At 48.7% G+C, this 14130-nt stretch overlaps 1 protein-coding gene across 1 annotated transcript in view; it reads left to right on the forward strand.

Annotated features, from left to right (window-relative positions):
• The first annotated feature begins 6481 nt into the window (after window positions 1–6481).
• LOC119934259 (dual specificity protein phosphatase 22-A-like) overlaps window positions 6482–14130 on the forward strand; it is an 84224-nt gene continuing 76575 nt past the window's right edge. Inside the window, exon 1 of the mRNA XM_038753700.1 lies at window positions 6482–6591. Coding sequence (XP_038609628.1) covers window positions 6571–6591 — 21 coding nt within the window. The 5' untranslated portion in view covers window positions 6482–6570. The remainder of the gene's footprint in view (window positions 6592–14130) is intronic.

Raw genomic sequence — 14130 nt, forward strand, 5'->3', positions numbered from 1 at the left:
ATTATTATGCTTCAAAAAGAGTTCTGCACCCTTATTAGAGTATACAAGTCTCTAGTTTTTCTTCAACTCCTTTTTACTGTTTAAACTACAAGCAACAATTTCCCTCGACTCCCATTCTCTGTTCTTTAAACATTTTAGGAACAAAAACAAAGAAGAAATGGAACAATTCTTCGTTCCTTTAGATCAGGGGTCTGGGAGGTCATCTGTGACCAGGTACAGAGTATTGTCCCGTCTGACAAAGTGACAAATGCCCCAACCTGGTCTGACTGGGCCCAGTTCATTCATTCATTCATTCATTCATTCATTCATTCATTCATTCATTCATTCATTCGTATTTATTGAGCACTTACTGGGTGCAGAGCACTGTACTAAGCGCTTGGGAAGTACAAGTTGGCAACATATAGAGACGTTCCCTACCCAACAGCGGGGCTCACAGTCTAGAAGGGGGAGAAAGACAACAAAACAAAACATATTAACAAAATAAAATAAATAGAATAGTAAATATGTACAAGTAAAATAGAGTAATAAATCTGTACAAACATATATACAGGTGCTATGGGGAGGGGAAGGAGGTAGGGCTGGGGGGATGGGGAGGGGGAGAGGAAGGAGGGGGCTCAGTCTGGGAAGGCCTCCTGGAGGAGGTGAGCTCTCAGTAGGGCTTAGTAGTTGCTTAGTACTGTGCTACTTAGTAGTAGCACAGCAACTCCTATTTCAACATATGAAGAACTTTTTGGCATTTTCACTTCTGTGATGGCCATGAATAAAACAGCACTTGTGAATAACCAAAAGAGAGATCAGGTATTAGAAAGCACCTAAGAACGAAGACTAAAAATTTAAAAATATACCAAAGGTGCCTCATTTTTTAATGAAAACAGTTGGGTGTGTTTCGCAAAAGTTTCCAATTCTTTACGAGCTACTGTTCAGCACTACCAAATCCGATCTTCCTAATAAAATACTACCAAATAATAAAAAATTCAGCATTTAGTTGAATACAGGACAGTTCCAAGCTGGACCCCAGAGAGATGGGGAGAAGGGGTTTGCTCCAGACCATAACTGGTCTGCAGAGGTCTGGAGGAGCCTTGGGAGGCTGGAGTTCGGGTTCATTCTGGGGTAGGCAAGAAGCAGTGAAAATGCATCCCGGACTGAGCTGGAGCATTGAGCCAGTCCAAGCTGGCCCCCCAGAACTCCTGTCTGCAGCCTAATTAACTTGTATCTACCCCAGTGCTTAGAGCAGAGTTTGACACATCGTGAGTGCTAAACAAATACTATAAAAAAAGGCAAAAAAACCCTTCTGAATGGATGTGAAAACTGAGGCAGCCTCCCTTGGTCCCTCTTGTTTGCTTAGATTGTAAATTCCTTGAGGGCTGGGATCGTTACCATCTACTGTATTCTTCCAAGCTCTCAGAAAGCACTCCGTTCATTCATTCAATCGTATTTATTGAGTGCAGAGCACTGTACTAAGCGCTTGGGAAGTACAAGTTGGCAACATACAGAGACGGTCCCTACCCGACAGTGGGCTCACAATACTATTGATTGATGACCCAATGCCAGGTCACGCTACACTTCTGCAGATTGAACCCGCAGCCCTAGTCCTGGGGCAGATCCAGGGTGGCTGTGGGAGTGGAGGAGAAAGGCAGATTCTGCCTGGTTATCCATCTTCCTGGTTGACTTCCTTATTATGATGCCCTTCATCAGGACTCTGTCCTTTCTCCATCCCTCTACCCTGTAATAACAATAATAACAATGGCATTTATTAAGCGCTTACTATGTGCAAAGCACTGTTCTGTATGCTTTTGGGGGAGAGGATATAGGCCACAGAATAACAAGGTGCCCATTCCCTGCCCTGAGGGATCTTACGCTCTAATATCTAGATTACTGGTGGTATTTCACACCTCACTACTGATCATCATCATCATCAATCGTATTTATTGAGCGCTTACTATGTGCAGAGCACTGGACTAAGCGCTTGGGAAGTACAATTTGGCAACATATAGAGACAGTCCCTACCCAACAGTGGGCTCATGGTTTACTGCAGGTATGCTTAGCTAAGAGATTATGAGGGTAACCTGCTTCTTTGTTTTAGATAATATTGGGTCATTTATGTAGAAGGATTTTTTACTCTGCCCTTGTAATTTCAGTTCTTCATTCTGGGTTTATCAGCTATTTTCCCCTCCCTCTGGAGAATTTCAAGTGCTCCTGGGCAGGGGTCAAATGTCAGTGAATGGCACTCTAAATGCAGGTTAAAAACCAGGGAACTAGGGCAACACAGTGTTCAGTAGAGATGAGGAAAGTCAGTCGGTCATGTTTATTGAGCACTTACTGTGTGCAAAGGACTGTACTAAGTGCTTGGGAGAGCACAGTATAACAATAAACAGACACATTCCCCGAAATGACAGAATTGTAAGAGAAGGAATAATACCATTTTCCCTTGAAAACTGGCTGAGAATGAAGGTCACTGCCTGCAAAGATGCTCATCCACTTAATGCAACACCTGCCATCCTCCTATTTTATAAATCTGCGTGGCCCTGGGGAAACGCTAGCGGAGCTTCCTTAATAATAATAAAGATAATCATGGTAATAGGGACATTTGTTAAGCACTTATTGTGTGTCAAGCAGAGGAGTAGATACAAGATAATCAGGTTGGACGCAGTCCTTGTCTCTCGTGGGACCTACAGTCTAGGAGAGGGTCATTTTTCCACCACAGGACCTGGTTGGGGGCTCTGGAAATATTAAATCTATCAATCAATAAACGGCAGGGGAGGGTGGTATTTGTTAAGTGCCACCTATGCGACAGGCACTGTACTAAGCGCTGGGGTGAATACAAGCAAATCAGGATAGACACAGTTCTTGTCCCATGTGGGGCTCGCAGTCTCAGTCCCCATTTTACAGATGAGGTAACTGAGGCACAGAGAGGTGAAGTGACTTGCCCAAGGCCACAAAGCAGACAAGTGGAGGCAGGATTAGAACCCATGACCTTCCATGACCTTCTGATTCCGTGGCCCATGCTCTAGCCACTACGTCAGGGAGTGTGGGAGATGCAGGGTCTTTAATGAGCCGCCAATGGGGCAGGGGTCTTCAGGGCATGGCTTCGAGAAGCCGGGTGGCTCAGTGGAAAGAGCATGGGCTTGGATGTCAGAGGACGTGAGTTCTAATCCCTGCTCCGCCACTTGTCTGCTGTGTTACCTTGGGCAAGTCACTTAACTTCTCTGTGCCTCAGTTACCTCATCTGTAAAATGGGGATTAAGACCGTGAGCCCCATGTGAGACAACCTGATCACCTTGTATCCACCCCAGCGCTTAGAACAGTGCTTCGCACGTAGTAAGCGCTTAACAAATGCCATCATCATTATTATTATTGTGTAGTAATGGTGTAGTGGACAGAGCACTGGCCTAGGAGTCAGAAGGTCGTGGGTTCTAATCCCGACTCTGCCCCTTGTCTGCTGTGTGACCTTGGGTATATCACTTCACTTCTCTGTGCCTCAGTTCCCTCATCTGTCAAATGGGGCTTGAGACTGTGAGCCCAACGCGGTACAAGGACTGTGTCCAACCTCGTTTGCTTGTATACACCCCAGGGCTTAGTTTTAACAATAATAATAATTTTGGTATTTGTTAAGCACTTACTATGCACCAAGCACTGTTCTAAGCGCTGGGGTAGATTCAAGGTCATCAGGTTGTCCCACATGGGGCTCACAGCCTTAATCTCCATTTTACGGATGAGGTAGCTGAAGCCCAGAGAAGTTAAGTGACTAGCCCAAAGTCACACAGCTAAGTCGCTGTGCCTAGCACATAGTACAGTGCTTAGCACATAGTAAGCACTTAAAAACCATAATTATTATTATTATTCAGGAGTCAGTCAGTCAATCGTTGTCCGTGTCCCAGCCTTCTCCCGAAAAAACCCCCAACCCAACAGGGAGCGGGTGTCCTGGCCTCCCAGCCCGCCGCTCTCTCCCCGGATGTCAGTGATGGGGCGCGGACCCCCGGGAATGATTATGATGATGATGATGGTATTTGTCAAGCGCTTACTATGTGCCAAGCACTGTTCTAAGCGCTGGGGTAGATACAAGGTCATCAGGTTGTCCCACATGGAGACTGTGAGCCCACTGTTGGGTAGGGACTGTCTCTATATGTTGCCAACTTGTACTTCCCAAGCACTTAGTACAGTGCTCTGCACACAGTAAGCGCTCAATAAATACAATTGATTGATTTGTTGATTAATCCCCATTTCACAGATGAGGTAACTGAGGCACAGAGAAGTGAAGTCGCTTGCCCAAAGTCACTCAGCTGCTAAGTGGCAGAGTCTGGATTAGAACCCACGACCTCTGACTCCCAAGCCTGGTCTCTTTCCACTATAGTCCTCTCCTCCTCCCTCTGCCCTACCCTCTTCCCCTTCCCCACAGTACAGTATTCATTCATTCATTCATTAATTCAATCGTATTTATTGAGCACTTACTGGGTGCAGAGCACTGTAGTAAGTGCTTAGGAAGTACAAGTTGGCAACATATAGAGACGGTCCCTACCCAACAGCGGGCTCAGAGTCTAGAAGGGGGAGACAGAGAACAAAACAAAACATATTAACAAAATAAAATAAATAGAATAGTAAATATGTACAAGTAAAAATAGAGTAATAAATCTGTACAAGCATATATACAGGTGCTGTGGGGAGGGGAAGGAGGTAGGGCGGGGGGGAGAGAGAGAGGAAGAAGGGGGCTCAGTCTGGGAGGGCCTCCAGGAGGAGGTGAGCTCTCCAGTACATATTTGTACATATTTATTACTCTATTTTATGATGTGTATATGGTTATAATTCTATTTATTTTGATGGTATTAACGCCTACTTGTTTTGTTGTTTGTCATCCCCTTCTAGACTGTGAGACCGCTGTTGGGAAGGGACCGTCTCTAGACGTTGTCGATTTTCATTCATTCATTCATTCAATCGTATTTATTGAGCGCTTACTGTGTGCAGACCACTGGACTAAGCGCTTGGGAAGTCCAAGTTGGCAACATATAGAGACAGTCCCTACCCAACAGTGGGCTCACAGTCTAGAAGGGGGAGATAGACAACATAACCAAACATATTAGCAAAATAAAATAAATAGAATATGTACAAATAAAATAGAGTAATAAATAGTACAAGAAGCATGCTTAGTACAGTGCCCTAAACATAGTAAGCGCTCAATAAAGACGACTGACTGACTGAATGAATGAATGAACACCCAACAGCGCCAGGAACCCGAGCAGGAGGCTCGACGGCCTCCCTCAGGATAAAGCCCCGCCCCCTGCCTTCTGCGCCGCCGCAGTCCGCGCTGCCTGCCCCCTGTGCCCCGCCCCCTGCCTTCTGCGCCGCCGCAGTCCCCTCTGCCCCGCCCACATGCCCCGCCCCCTGCCTTCTGGCCGCCGCAGTTCCCCTCTCCCCGCCCACATGCCCCGCCCCCTGCCTTCTGCGCCGCCGCAGTCCCCTCTGCCCCGCCCACATACCCCGCCCCCACGCTAGCTCTCTTCCTCCCTTCAAGGCCCTACTGAGAGCTCACCTCCTCCAGGAGGCCTTCCCAGAATGAGCCCTTTCCATCCCCCCGTCTTACCTCCTTCCCTTCCCCACAGCACCTGTATATATGTACATATGTTTGTACGTATCACTCTATTTACTTGTACATATCTATTCTATTTTGTTAATATGTTTGGTTTTGTTCTCTGTCTCCCCCTTCTAGACTGTGAGCCCACTGTTGGGTAGGGACCGTCTCTATATGTTGCCAACTTGTACTTCCCAAGCACTTAGTACAGCGCTCCGCACACAGTAAGCGCTCAATAAATACGATTGATTGATTGACTGAAAACCGGACAGCGTCGTAAACCCTAGCAGGATGCTCAACGGCCTCCCTCGGGGCGAAGCCCCGCCCCCTGGCGGCTGCGCCGCCGCAGTCCTCTCCGCCCCACCTCCTGCCGTCTGCCCCGCCCATGTGCCCCGCCCCCTGCCCCCTGCCCCGCCCATGTGCCCCGCCATGTGCCCCGCTGACCGCCCACACGCCCCGCCCCCTGCCTTCTGCGCCGCCGCCGTCCCCTGTGCCCCGCCCACATGCCCCGCCCCCTGCCGTCTGCACCGCCCACACGCTCCGCTTCCTGCCATCTGCACCGCCCCTATGCCCCTCTCCAAGCCCCGCCCCCTGCCTTCGGCGCCGCCGCAGTCCTCTCTGCCCCGCCCACTCGCCCCGCCCCCTGCCGCCTGTCCCGTCCACACGCCCCGCCCCCTGCCTTCTGCGCCGCCGCAGTCCCCTCTGCCCCGTCCACACGCCCCGCCCCCTGCCGTCTGCGCCGCCGCAGTCCTCTGTGCCCCGCCCCCAGCCCCGCCCCCTGCCGACTGCCCCGCCCACACGCCCCCGCCCCCTGCCTTCTGCGCAGCCGCAGTCCGCTCTGCCCCGCCTCCTGTGCCCCGCCCCCTCCCCGGCGGGGGGGATGAGCGGGTGGGTCCCGGGCTCGCGGCCCCCCCCTGGCGGAGCGCGCCCGTCCTGCCGCAGGCGGCCCGGCCCGGCCCCCCCGGCGGCCCTCCCGGAGGAGGCGGAGGCGGAGGCGCAGCGCTGCCATGGGCAACGGAATGAGCAAGGTACGGTCCCCCACCCCTCACCCCCGAACTTCCCCCAAGACGGCAGGACCCCATATATCATGTCTTCCTCCCTTCAAGGCCCTGCTGAGAGCTCACCTCCTCCAGGAGGCCTTCCCAGACTGAGCCCCTTCCTTCCTCTCCCCCTCGCCCCCCCATCCCCCCCTTCTTACCTCCTTCCCTTCCCCACAGCACCTGTATATATTTATATATGTTTGTACATATTCATTACTCTATTTATTTATTTATTTATTTTACTTGTACATATCTATTCTATTTTATTTTGTTAGTATGTTTGGTTTTGTTCTCTGTCTTCCCCTTTTAGACTGTGAGCCCACTGGTGGGTAGGGACTGTCTCTAGATGTTGCCAATTCGTACTTCCCAAGCGCTTAGTACAGTGCTCTGCACATAGTAAGCGCTCAATAAATACGATTGATGATGATAATGATGATGTCACTTTCCGCAAACAAGTCGTGGGGTAGGTAAAGGGCCCGGGCTTGGGCAGGCGGGGCCTCTCTTTCCTGCCCCTTTCCCCCCTTGCCTCTCCTCCACATCTTTTCACCATCAATCGTATTTATTGAGCGCTTACTATGTGCAGAGCACTGGACTAAGCGCTTTTCACAACCCCCCTCCTCTTTTCCCACCCCCCCAGCGGAATCTGGGCATCCTTTTCCAGTTTCATCCCGGCCTTTGGGCGGGGGAATAACGATAATAATATTAACAATAATAATTAAGGTAAGCTTTTGCTATGTGCCAAGCACCTTTCTAAACGCTGGGGTAGATACAAGCTAAGCAGGTTGGCCCAGATGGGGCTCGCAATCTTAATCGTCATTTTACAGATGAGGCAACTGAGGCCCAGAGAAGTGAAGTGGTTTGCCCAAGGTCCCACAGAATAACCGGCACCTGTATATATATTTGTACGTGTTTATTACTCTATTTTATTTGTACATATTTATTCTATTTATTTCATTTTGTTAATATGTTTTGTTTTGTTCTCGGCCTCCCCCTTCTGGACTGTGAGCCCACTGTTGGGTAGGGACCGTCTCTATACGTTGCCAACTTGGACTTCCCAAGCGCTTAGTACAGTGCTGTGCATACAGTAAGCGCTCAATAAATACGATTGAATGAATGAATAATAATAATATTATTATCTATTACTAGATATTATAGATCTATATCTATAGTTATAGATAGTTATGGATCTATTATCTATTACTAATAAATAGTAAGCATTTATTAAGCGCTTACTATGTGCAAAGCACTGTTCTAAGTGCTGGGGAGGTTACAAGGTGATCAGGATGTCCCACGGGGGCTCACAGTTTTAATCCCCATTTTACATATGAGGGAACTGAGGCACAGAGAAGTTAAGTGACTTGCCCAAAGTCACACAGCTGACAATTGGCGGGCCCGGGATTTGAACCACGGCCTCTGACTCCCAAACTCCGGCTCTTGCCATTAAGCTACAGTGTCAGAGGAGTGAGAAGGGGAGGTGAGGAAGGGAGAGGACCCAAAAGTCAATTGAGCTATTTGCAGTCCCGGGTTTTGGGAGGTGTGAGTTGGCCAGGTGAAAATTAAGAGCCCTCGGTTCAATAGAGCCCCTTCCTAGGCTGTCCCTGGAAGGCCTTCGCCTCTTCTCCAAGGATCTGGGCCGGCTTTCCTAGGAGGTGGAAAAGGCCAAGCAGCTGAAGAGGGTGAAGTTTGAAGGGAGAGGATTGAGTTTGAAAGCAGATCTTATTTCTGAATGCCCCCATTTTCCCCGCCCCTCACCCTCCTCCCTGAGATCCAAGGACCTGAACGTTTGACGTTGTTCTTTCCCGTGCTCCTTGCCTGCTTCTTCCCTCCCTTCTTCCCTCCACTTGGTGAGTCATTGTCTCAATCATCTTCCCCACACTCAGTGGTGGGAAAATGACGGACGGGAGAATAAGATTCCAGAGCAAATCCAAGTACAGGGAAAATCCAGAAACAGCACAATGCCCCCCTGACACTCTGGCCCGGGTGCCGCACCGGTTGACCTTTCTCAAAAAGGCTCTCCACTAGTTTGGGCTTCCAGCTGCCCCATTTTAAAATTGGGTTCAAAATATCTTCCTGCACCCTCAGAGATGGAAGGGTGATTAATGTGCTCTTTGCAGAATGTTTAAGCTCTCTAGGAGTCCGAGGTCAGTAGTAAGAGCATTGCTCTTGGAATCAGGAAACCTGGGGTTCCAGTTTTGGCTCTGCTTGCCGTTGGCTTAGGCTGGCAAAGCTCACCCATTTGCCTCTCAATGGGCTGCATCGCTGCCCAACTACACTCTTATTATTATGGTATTAAGCACTTACTGTGTGCCAGGCCCTGTACTAAGCGCAGGGGTGGATACAGGCTCGTGTCTCCTCCTGCCTTCAAGACATCTCCATCTGGATGTCTGCCCGCCATCTAAAGCTCAACATGTCCAAGACTGAACTCCTTGTGTTCCCTTCCAAACCCTGCCCTCTCCCTGACTTTCCTATCACTGTTGATGGCACTACCATCCTTCCCATCTCACAAGCCCGCAACCTTGGTGTCATCCTCGACTCCGCTCTCTCATTCACCCCTCACATCCAAGCCGTCACCAAAACCTGCCAGTCCCACCTCCGCAACATCGCCAAGATCCGCCCTTTCCTCTCCATCCAAACCGCTACCCTGCTGGTTCAATCTCTCATCCTGTCCCGACTGGATTACTGCATCAGCCTCCTCTCTGATCTCCCATCCTCCTGTCTCTCCCCACTTCAATCCATACTTCACGCTGCTGCCCGGATCATCTTTGTGCAGAAACGCTCTGGGCATGTTACTTCCCTCCTCAAAAATCTCCAGTGGCTACCAATCAACCTACGCATCAGGCAAAAACTCCTCCCTCTCGGCTTCAAGGCTGTCCATCACCTCACCCCCTCCTACCTCAGCTCCCTTCTCTCCTTCTCCAGCCCAGCCCGCACCCTCCGCTCCTCTGCTGCTAACCTCCTCACCGGGCCTCGTTCTCGCCTGTCCCGCCGTCGACCCCCGGCCCTTGTCCTCCCCCGGCCTGGAATGCCCTCCCTCCGCACATCCGCCAAGCTGGCTCTCTTCCTCCCTTTTTTTTTTTGATGGTATTTATTAAGCGCTTGCTATGTGCCAAGCACTGTTCTAAGCTCCCTTCAAAGCCCTACTGAGAGCTCACCTCCTCCAGGAGGCCTTCCCAGACTGAGCCCCCCCTTCCTCTCCCCCTCCCCATCCCCCCAACCCTATCTCCTTCCCCTCCTTACGGCACCTGTATATATGTTTGTACAGATTTATTACTTTATTTTACATATTTACAATTCTATTTATTTTATTTTCTTAATACGTTTCGTTTTGTTGTCTGTCTCCCCCTTCCAGACTGTGAGCCCGCTGTTGGGTAGGGACCGTCTCTATATGTTGCCAACTTGAACTTCCCAAGCACTTAGTACAGTGCTCTGCACACAGTAAGCGCTCAATAAATACGATTGAATGAATGAATGAATACAGGCAAGTGAGGTTGGACTCAGTCCCTGTCCCATGCAGGGCTCACAGTCTCAATCCCCATTTTAGCGATGAGGTAACTGAGGCACAGAGAAGTGACCTGCCCAAGGTCACACAACAGCAAGTGGAGCCAGGATTAGAACCCATGGCTTTCTGAACCTCCAGTCCATGCTCTATCCACTATGCCATGCTGCTTCTCTTGTTGCAGTCTGTGGCCCGCAGGGAAGAGAGAATGCAAGTGGCACTGCGCAAACCATTATTAGCACCATCATCAGTTCCTCCACCAGTCTCTTGGGTCTGAAGTCTTAGAACTGAGGTACATTCCCTGTGGGAGACTCCTTCACACCTTAAATCTGAGGTAAATGTAACGTGGCATATAGGCGCCATTGGAGAGGACAGAAAAAATCACGTAGGTCTCATGAAGTATCTACATCTAGGGATTACCCTCCTTGAATCCATGGCTGGATCTACGTGCCTTCTGGATATGTACTCATCTCCCTCTGAGGCTCCTTTTCAGCTTGTTACTGTCTCATTCATTCATTCATTCAATCATATTTATTAAGCGCTTACTGCGTGCAGAGCACTGTACTAAGCGCTTGGGAAGTACAAGTTACCAATCAATCAATCAATCAATCGTATTTATTGAGCGCTTACTGTGTGCAGAGCACTGTACTAAGCGCTTGGGAAGTACAAGTTGTCAATCAATCAATCAATCGTATTTATTGAGCGCTTACTGTGTGCAGAGCACTGTACTAAGCGCTTGGGAAGTACAAGTTGGCAACATATAGAGACAGTCCCTACCCAACAGTGGGCTCACAGTCCACTTGTCCCACGTGGGGTTCACTACAAGTTGTCCATCAATCAATCAATCAATCAATCGTATTTATTGAGCGCTTACTGTGTGCAGAGCACTGTACTAAGCGCTTGGGAAGTACAAGTTGGCAACATATAGAGACAGTCCCTACCCAACAGTGGGCTCACAGTCCACTTGTCCCACGTGGGGTTCACAGTCTTGATCCCTATTTGACAGATGAGGGAACTGAGGCACAGAGAAGTGAAGTGACTTGCCCAAGGTCACACAGCAGATGAGTGGCAGAGCTGGGATTAGAACAGTGCTCAGCGCTTAGAACAGTGCTTTGCACATAGTAAGCGCTTAATAAATGCCATTGTTATTATTATTATTAGAACCCATGACCGTCTGACTCCCAGGGCTGGGCTCTAGCACTACACCACGCGCTTAACCATCATCATCAGTTGTATTTATTGAGCGCTGTGTGCAGAGCATGGTACTAAGCGCTTGGGAGAGGACAACAGAATTATTGTCCACCTGTTTGGTCACCTCTCTACTTGTGCTGTTTTGTTGTGTGTCTTCCCCTTCTAGACTGTGAGCCCGTTGTCGGGTAGGGACCGTCTCTATATGTTGCCGACTTGTACTTCCCAAGCGCTTAGTACAGTGCTCTGCACACAGTAAGCGCTCAATCAATCAATCAATCGATCGTATTTATTGAGCGCTTACTGTGTGCAGAGCACTGTACTAAGCGCTTGGGAAGTACAAGTTGGCAACATAAGCTATGAGGCAACAACAATTAACATGGCAACAAGAGCCCGTGTTAATTTCCTCTCCTCTGTCCACTTCCTGCTCACACCCTGCAAGATTCTCTGAAGCTCCCTGAGTTTGAGATCAGGTTTATCATTCCTCGTATGGATTAGGGGGTGGAGTTGGGGAAGGGGAGAGATCATCATCATCATCATCAATCGTATTTATTGAGCGTTTACTATGTGCAGAGCACTGTACTAAGCGCTTGGGAAGTACAAATTGGCAACATATAGAGACAGTCCCTACCCAACAGTGGGCTCACAGTCTAGAAGGGGGAGACAGAGAACAAAACCAAACATACTAACAAAATAAAATAAATAGAATAGATATGTACAAGTAAAATAAATAAATAAATAGAGTAATAAATATGTACAAGCATATATACATATATACAGGTGCTGTGGGGAAGAGATGAAGACAGTGTGGGCTGGTGGATAGAGCATGAGGCCTGGAATTCAGAAGGATCTGGGTTCTAATATTGGCTACATCTCTTTGTCTGCTGTGTGGCCTTGGGGAAGTCACTTCTCCGCTCTGTGCTTCAGTTTACCTCATATGTAAAATGGGGCTTAGTAATTAACTAATTAATTATGGTATTTGTTAAGCCTTCTACTTATTACTTACTTGGAGAAGCAGCGTGGCCCCGTGGAAAGAGCCTGGGCTTTGGAGTCAGAGGTCATGGGTTCAAATCCTGGCTCTGCCAGTTGTCAGCCGTGTGACTTTGGGCAACTCACTTCACTTCTCTGGGCCTCAGTTCCCTCATCTGTAAAATGGGGATTAAGACTGTGAGCCCCACATGGGACAACCTGATTGCCTTGTAACCTCCCCAGCGCTTAGAACAGTGCTTTGCACATAGTAAGCGCTTAATAAATGCCATCATTATTATTATTATTACTATGTGCCAGGCACTGTTCCAAGCACTGGGATAGATACAAGATAAACAGCGTTGCTTAATGGAAAGAGCACGGGTTTGGGAGTCCGAGGTCGTGGGTTCTAATCCCGGCTCGGCCACTTATCAACCGTGTGACTTTGGGCAAGTCACTTAACTTCTCAAGGTAGCTGGGTTCCCATGTGGGGCTCACAGTTTTAATCCCCATTTTACAGATGAGGTAACTGAGGCACAGAGAATTATAATAATAATAATGATGGCATTAATTAAGCACTTACTAGGTGCCAAGCACTGTTCTAAGTGCTGGGGGCGATACAAGGAAATCAGGTTGTCCCACGTGGGGCTCACAGTCTTAATCCCCATTTTACAGATGAGGCAACTGAGGCACCGAGAAGTTAAGTGACTCGCTTAAAGTCACCCGGCTGACAGGTGACGGAGCGGGGATTAGAACCCATGACCTCTGACTCCCAAGCCTGTGCTCTTTCCACTGAGCCAGAATGCTTTGAGAAGTTAAGTGGCTTGACCAAGGTCACACAGCAGACAAGTGGCGGAGCCAGGATTAGAGCCCACGTCCTCTGACTCCCAAATCCGTGCTCTTTCCATTAAACCACGCTGTGAACTCCATGTGGGACATGGACTGTGTCCAACCTGATTAGCCTTTATCTACCTCAGGGTTTAGTACATTGCCTGGCGCTTAATAAGCACTTAAAAAATACCGTAAAAAAGACCTAGGCAATAGGTAGAGTTTTAGGGATTGTGGCTGATTGGAAACAGAAGCCGGAAAGTATCCTTTCTTTTCATCAGTCGCTTGTAGTTCCCTTGAGGGTTGAGGACAGAACAGGGCAGGGAATGTGTCTGTGTATTGTTGTATTGTAGACTCCCAAGTGTTTAGTACAGTGCTCTGCACGCAGAAAGTGTTCAATAAATTCGATTGAATGAATGAACAGGACCCAATGATGGCTCCTGTCTTGCCTTACGTATTACGTGACACAAAGCGCGTGACATATCTGGCTCAACCCAGACTGGTGGAGGAAACGGTTCTTGCTGGATTCTGGGCCCCCTCATAGCTCAGTGTCATGGTCACCCAGTACAAAACTAACATTGAGCAAGAAAAATGAGAGACAGACCCTTCATTATTGTTATTATTATTGTTGTTGTTGTATTTGCTAAACACTCGTGTGTCAAGCACCGTTCTGAGTGACGGGGAAAATACAAGTTAATCAGATTGGACACAATCCCTGTCCCATATGGGGTTCACAGTCTACGTACAAGGAAGAACAGATATTGAATTTCTCATTTTACAGTTGAGGAAACAGAGGCACAGAGAAGTTAAGCAACCTGCCCAGGGTCACACAGCAGCCAGTTGAGAAGCAGCATTACTTAATGGTAGAGCACAGGTCTGGGAATCAGGTTCTAATCCCGATACTGCTACTTGTCTGCTGGGTGTGACTTTAGGCAAGTCACTTCACCTGTCCGTGCCTTAGTTCTTTCATCTGTAAAATGGGGATTAAGAATGTGTGATCCCCATGTGGGACAGATACACTGGGGCAGATTCAGTTGCCTGCTGTGCGA

Source organism: Tachyglossus aculeatus, chromosome 11 (genome assembly GCF_015852505.1).
Source record: "Tachyglossus aculeatus isolate mTacAcu1 chromosome 11, mTacAcu1.pri, whole genome shotgun sequence".
NCBI lineage: Eukaryota > Metazoa > Chordata > Mammalia > Monotremata > Tachyglossidae > Tachyglossus > Tachyglossus aculeatus.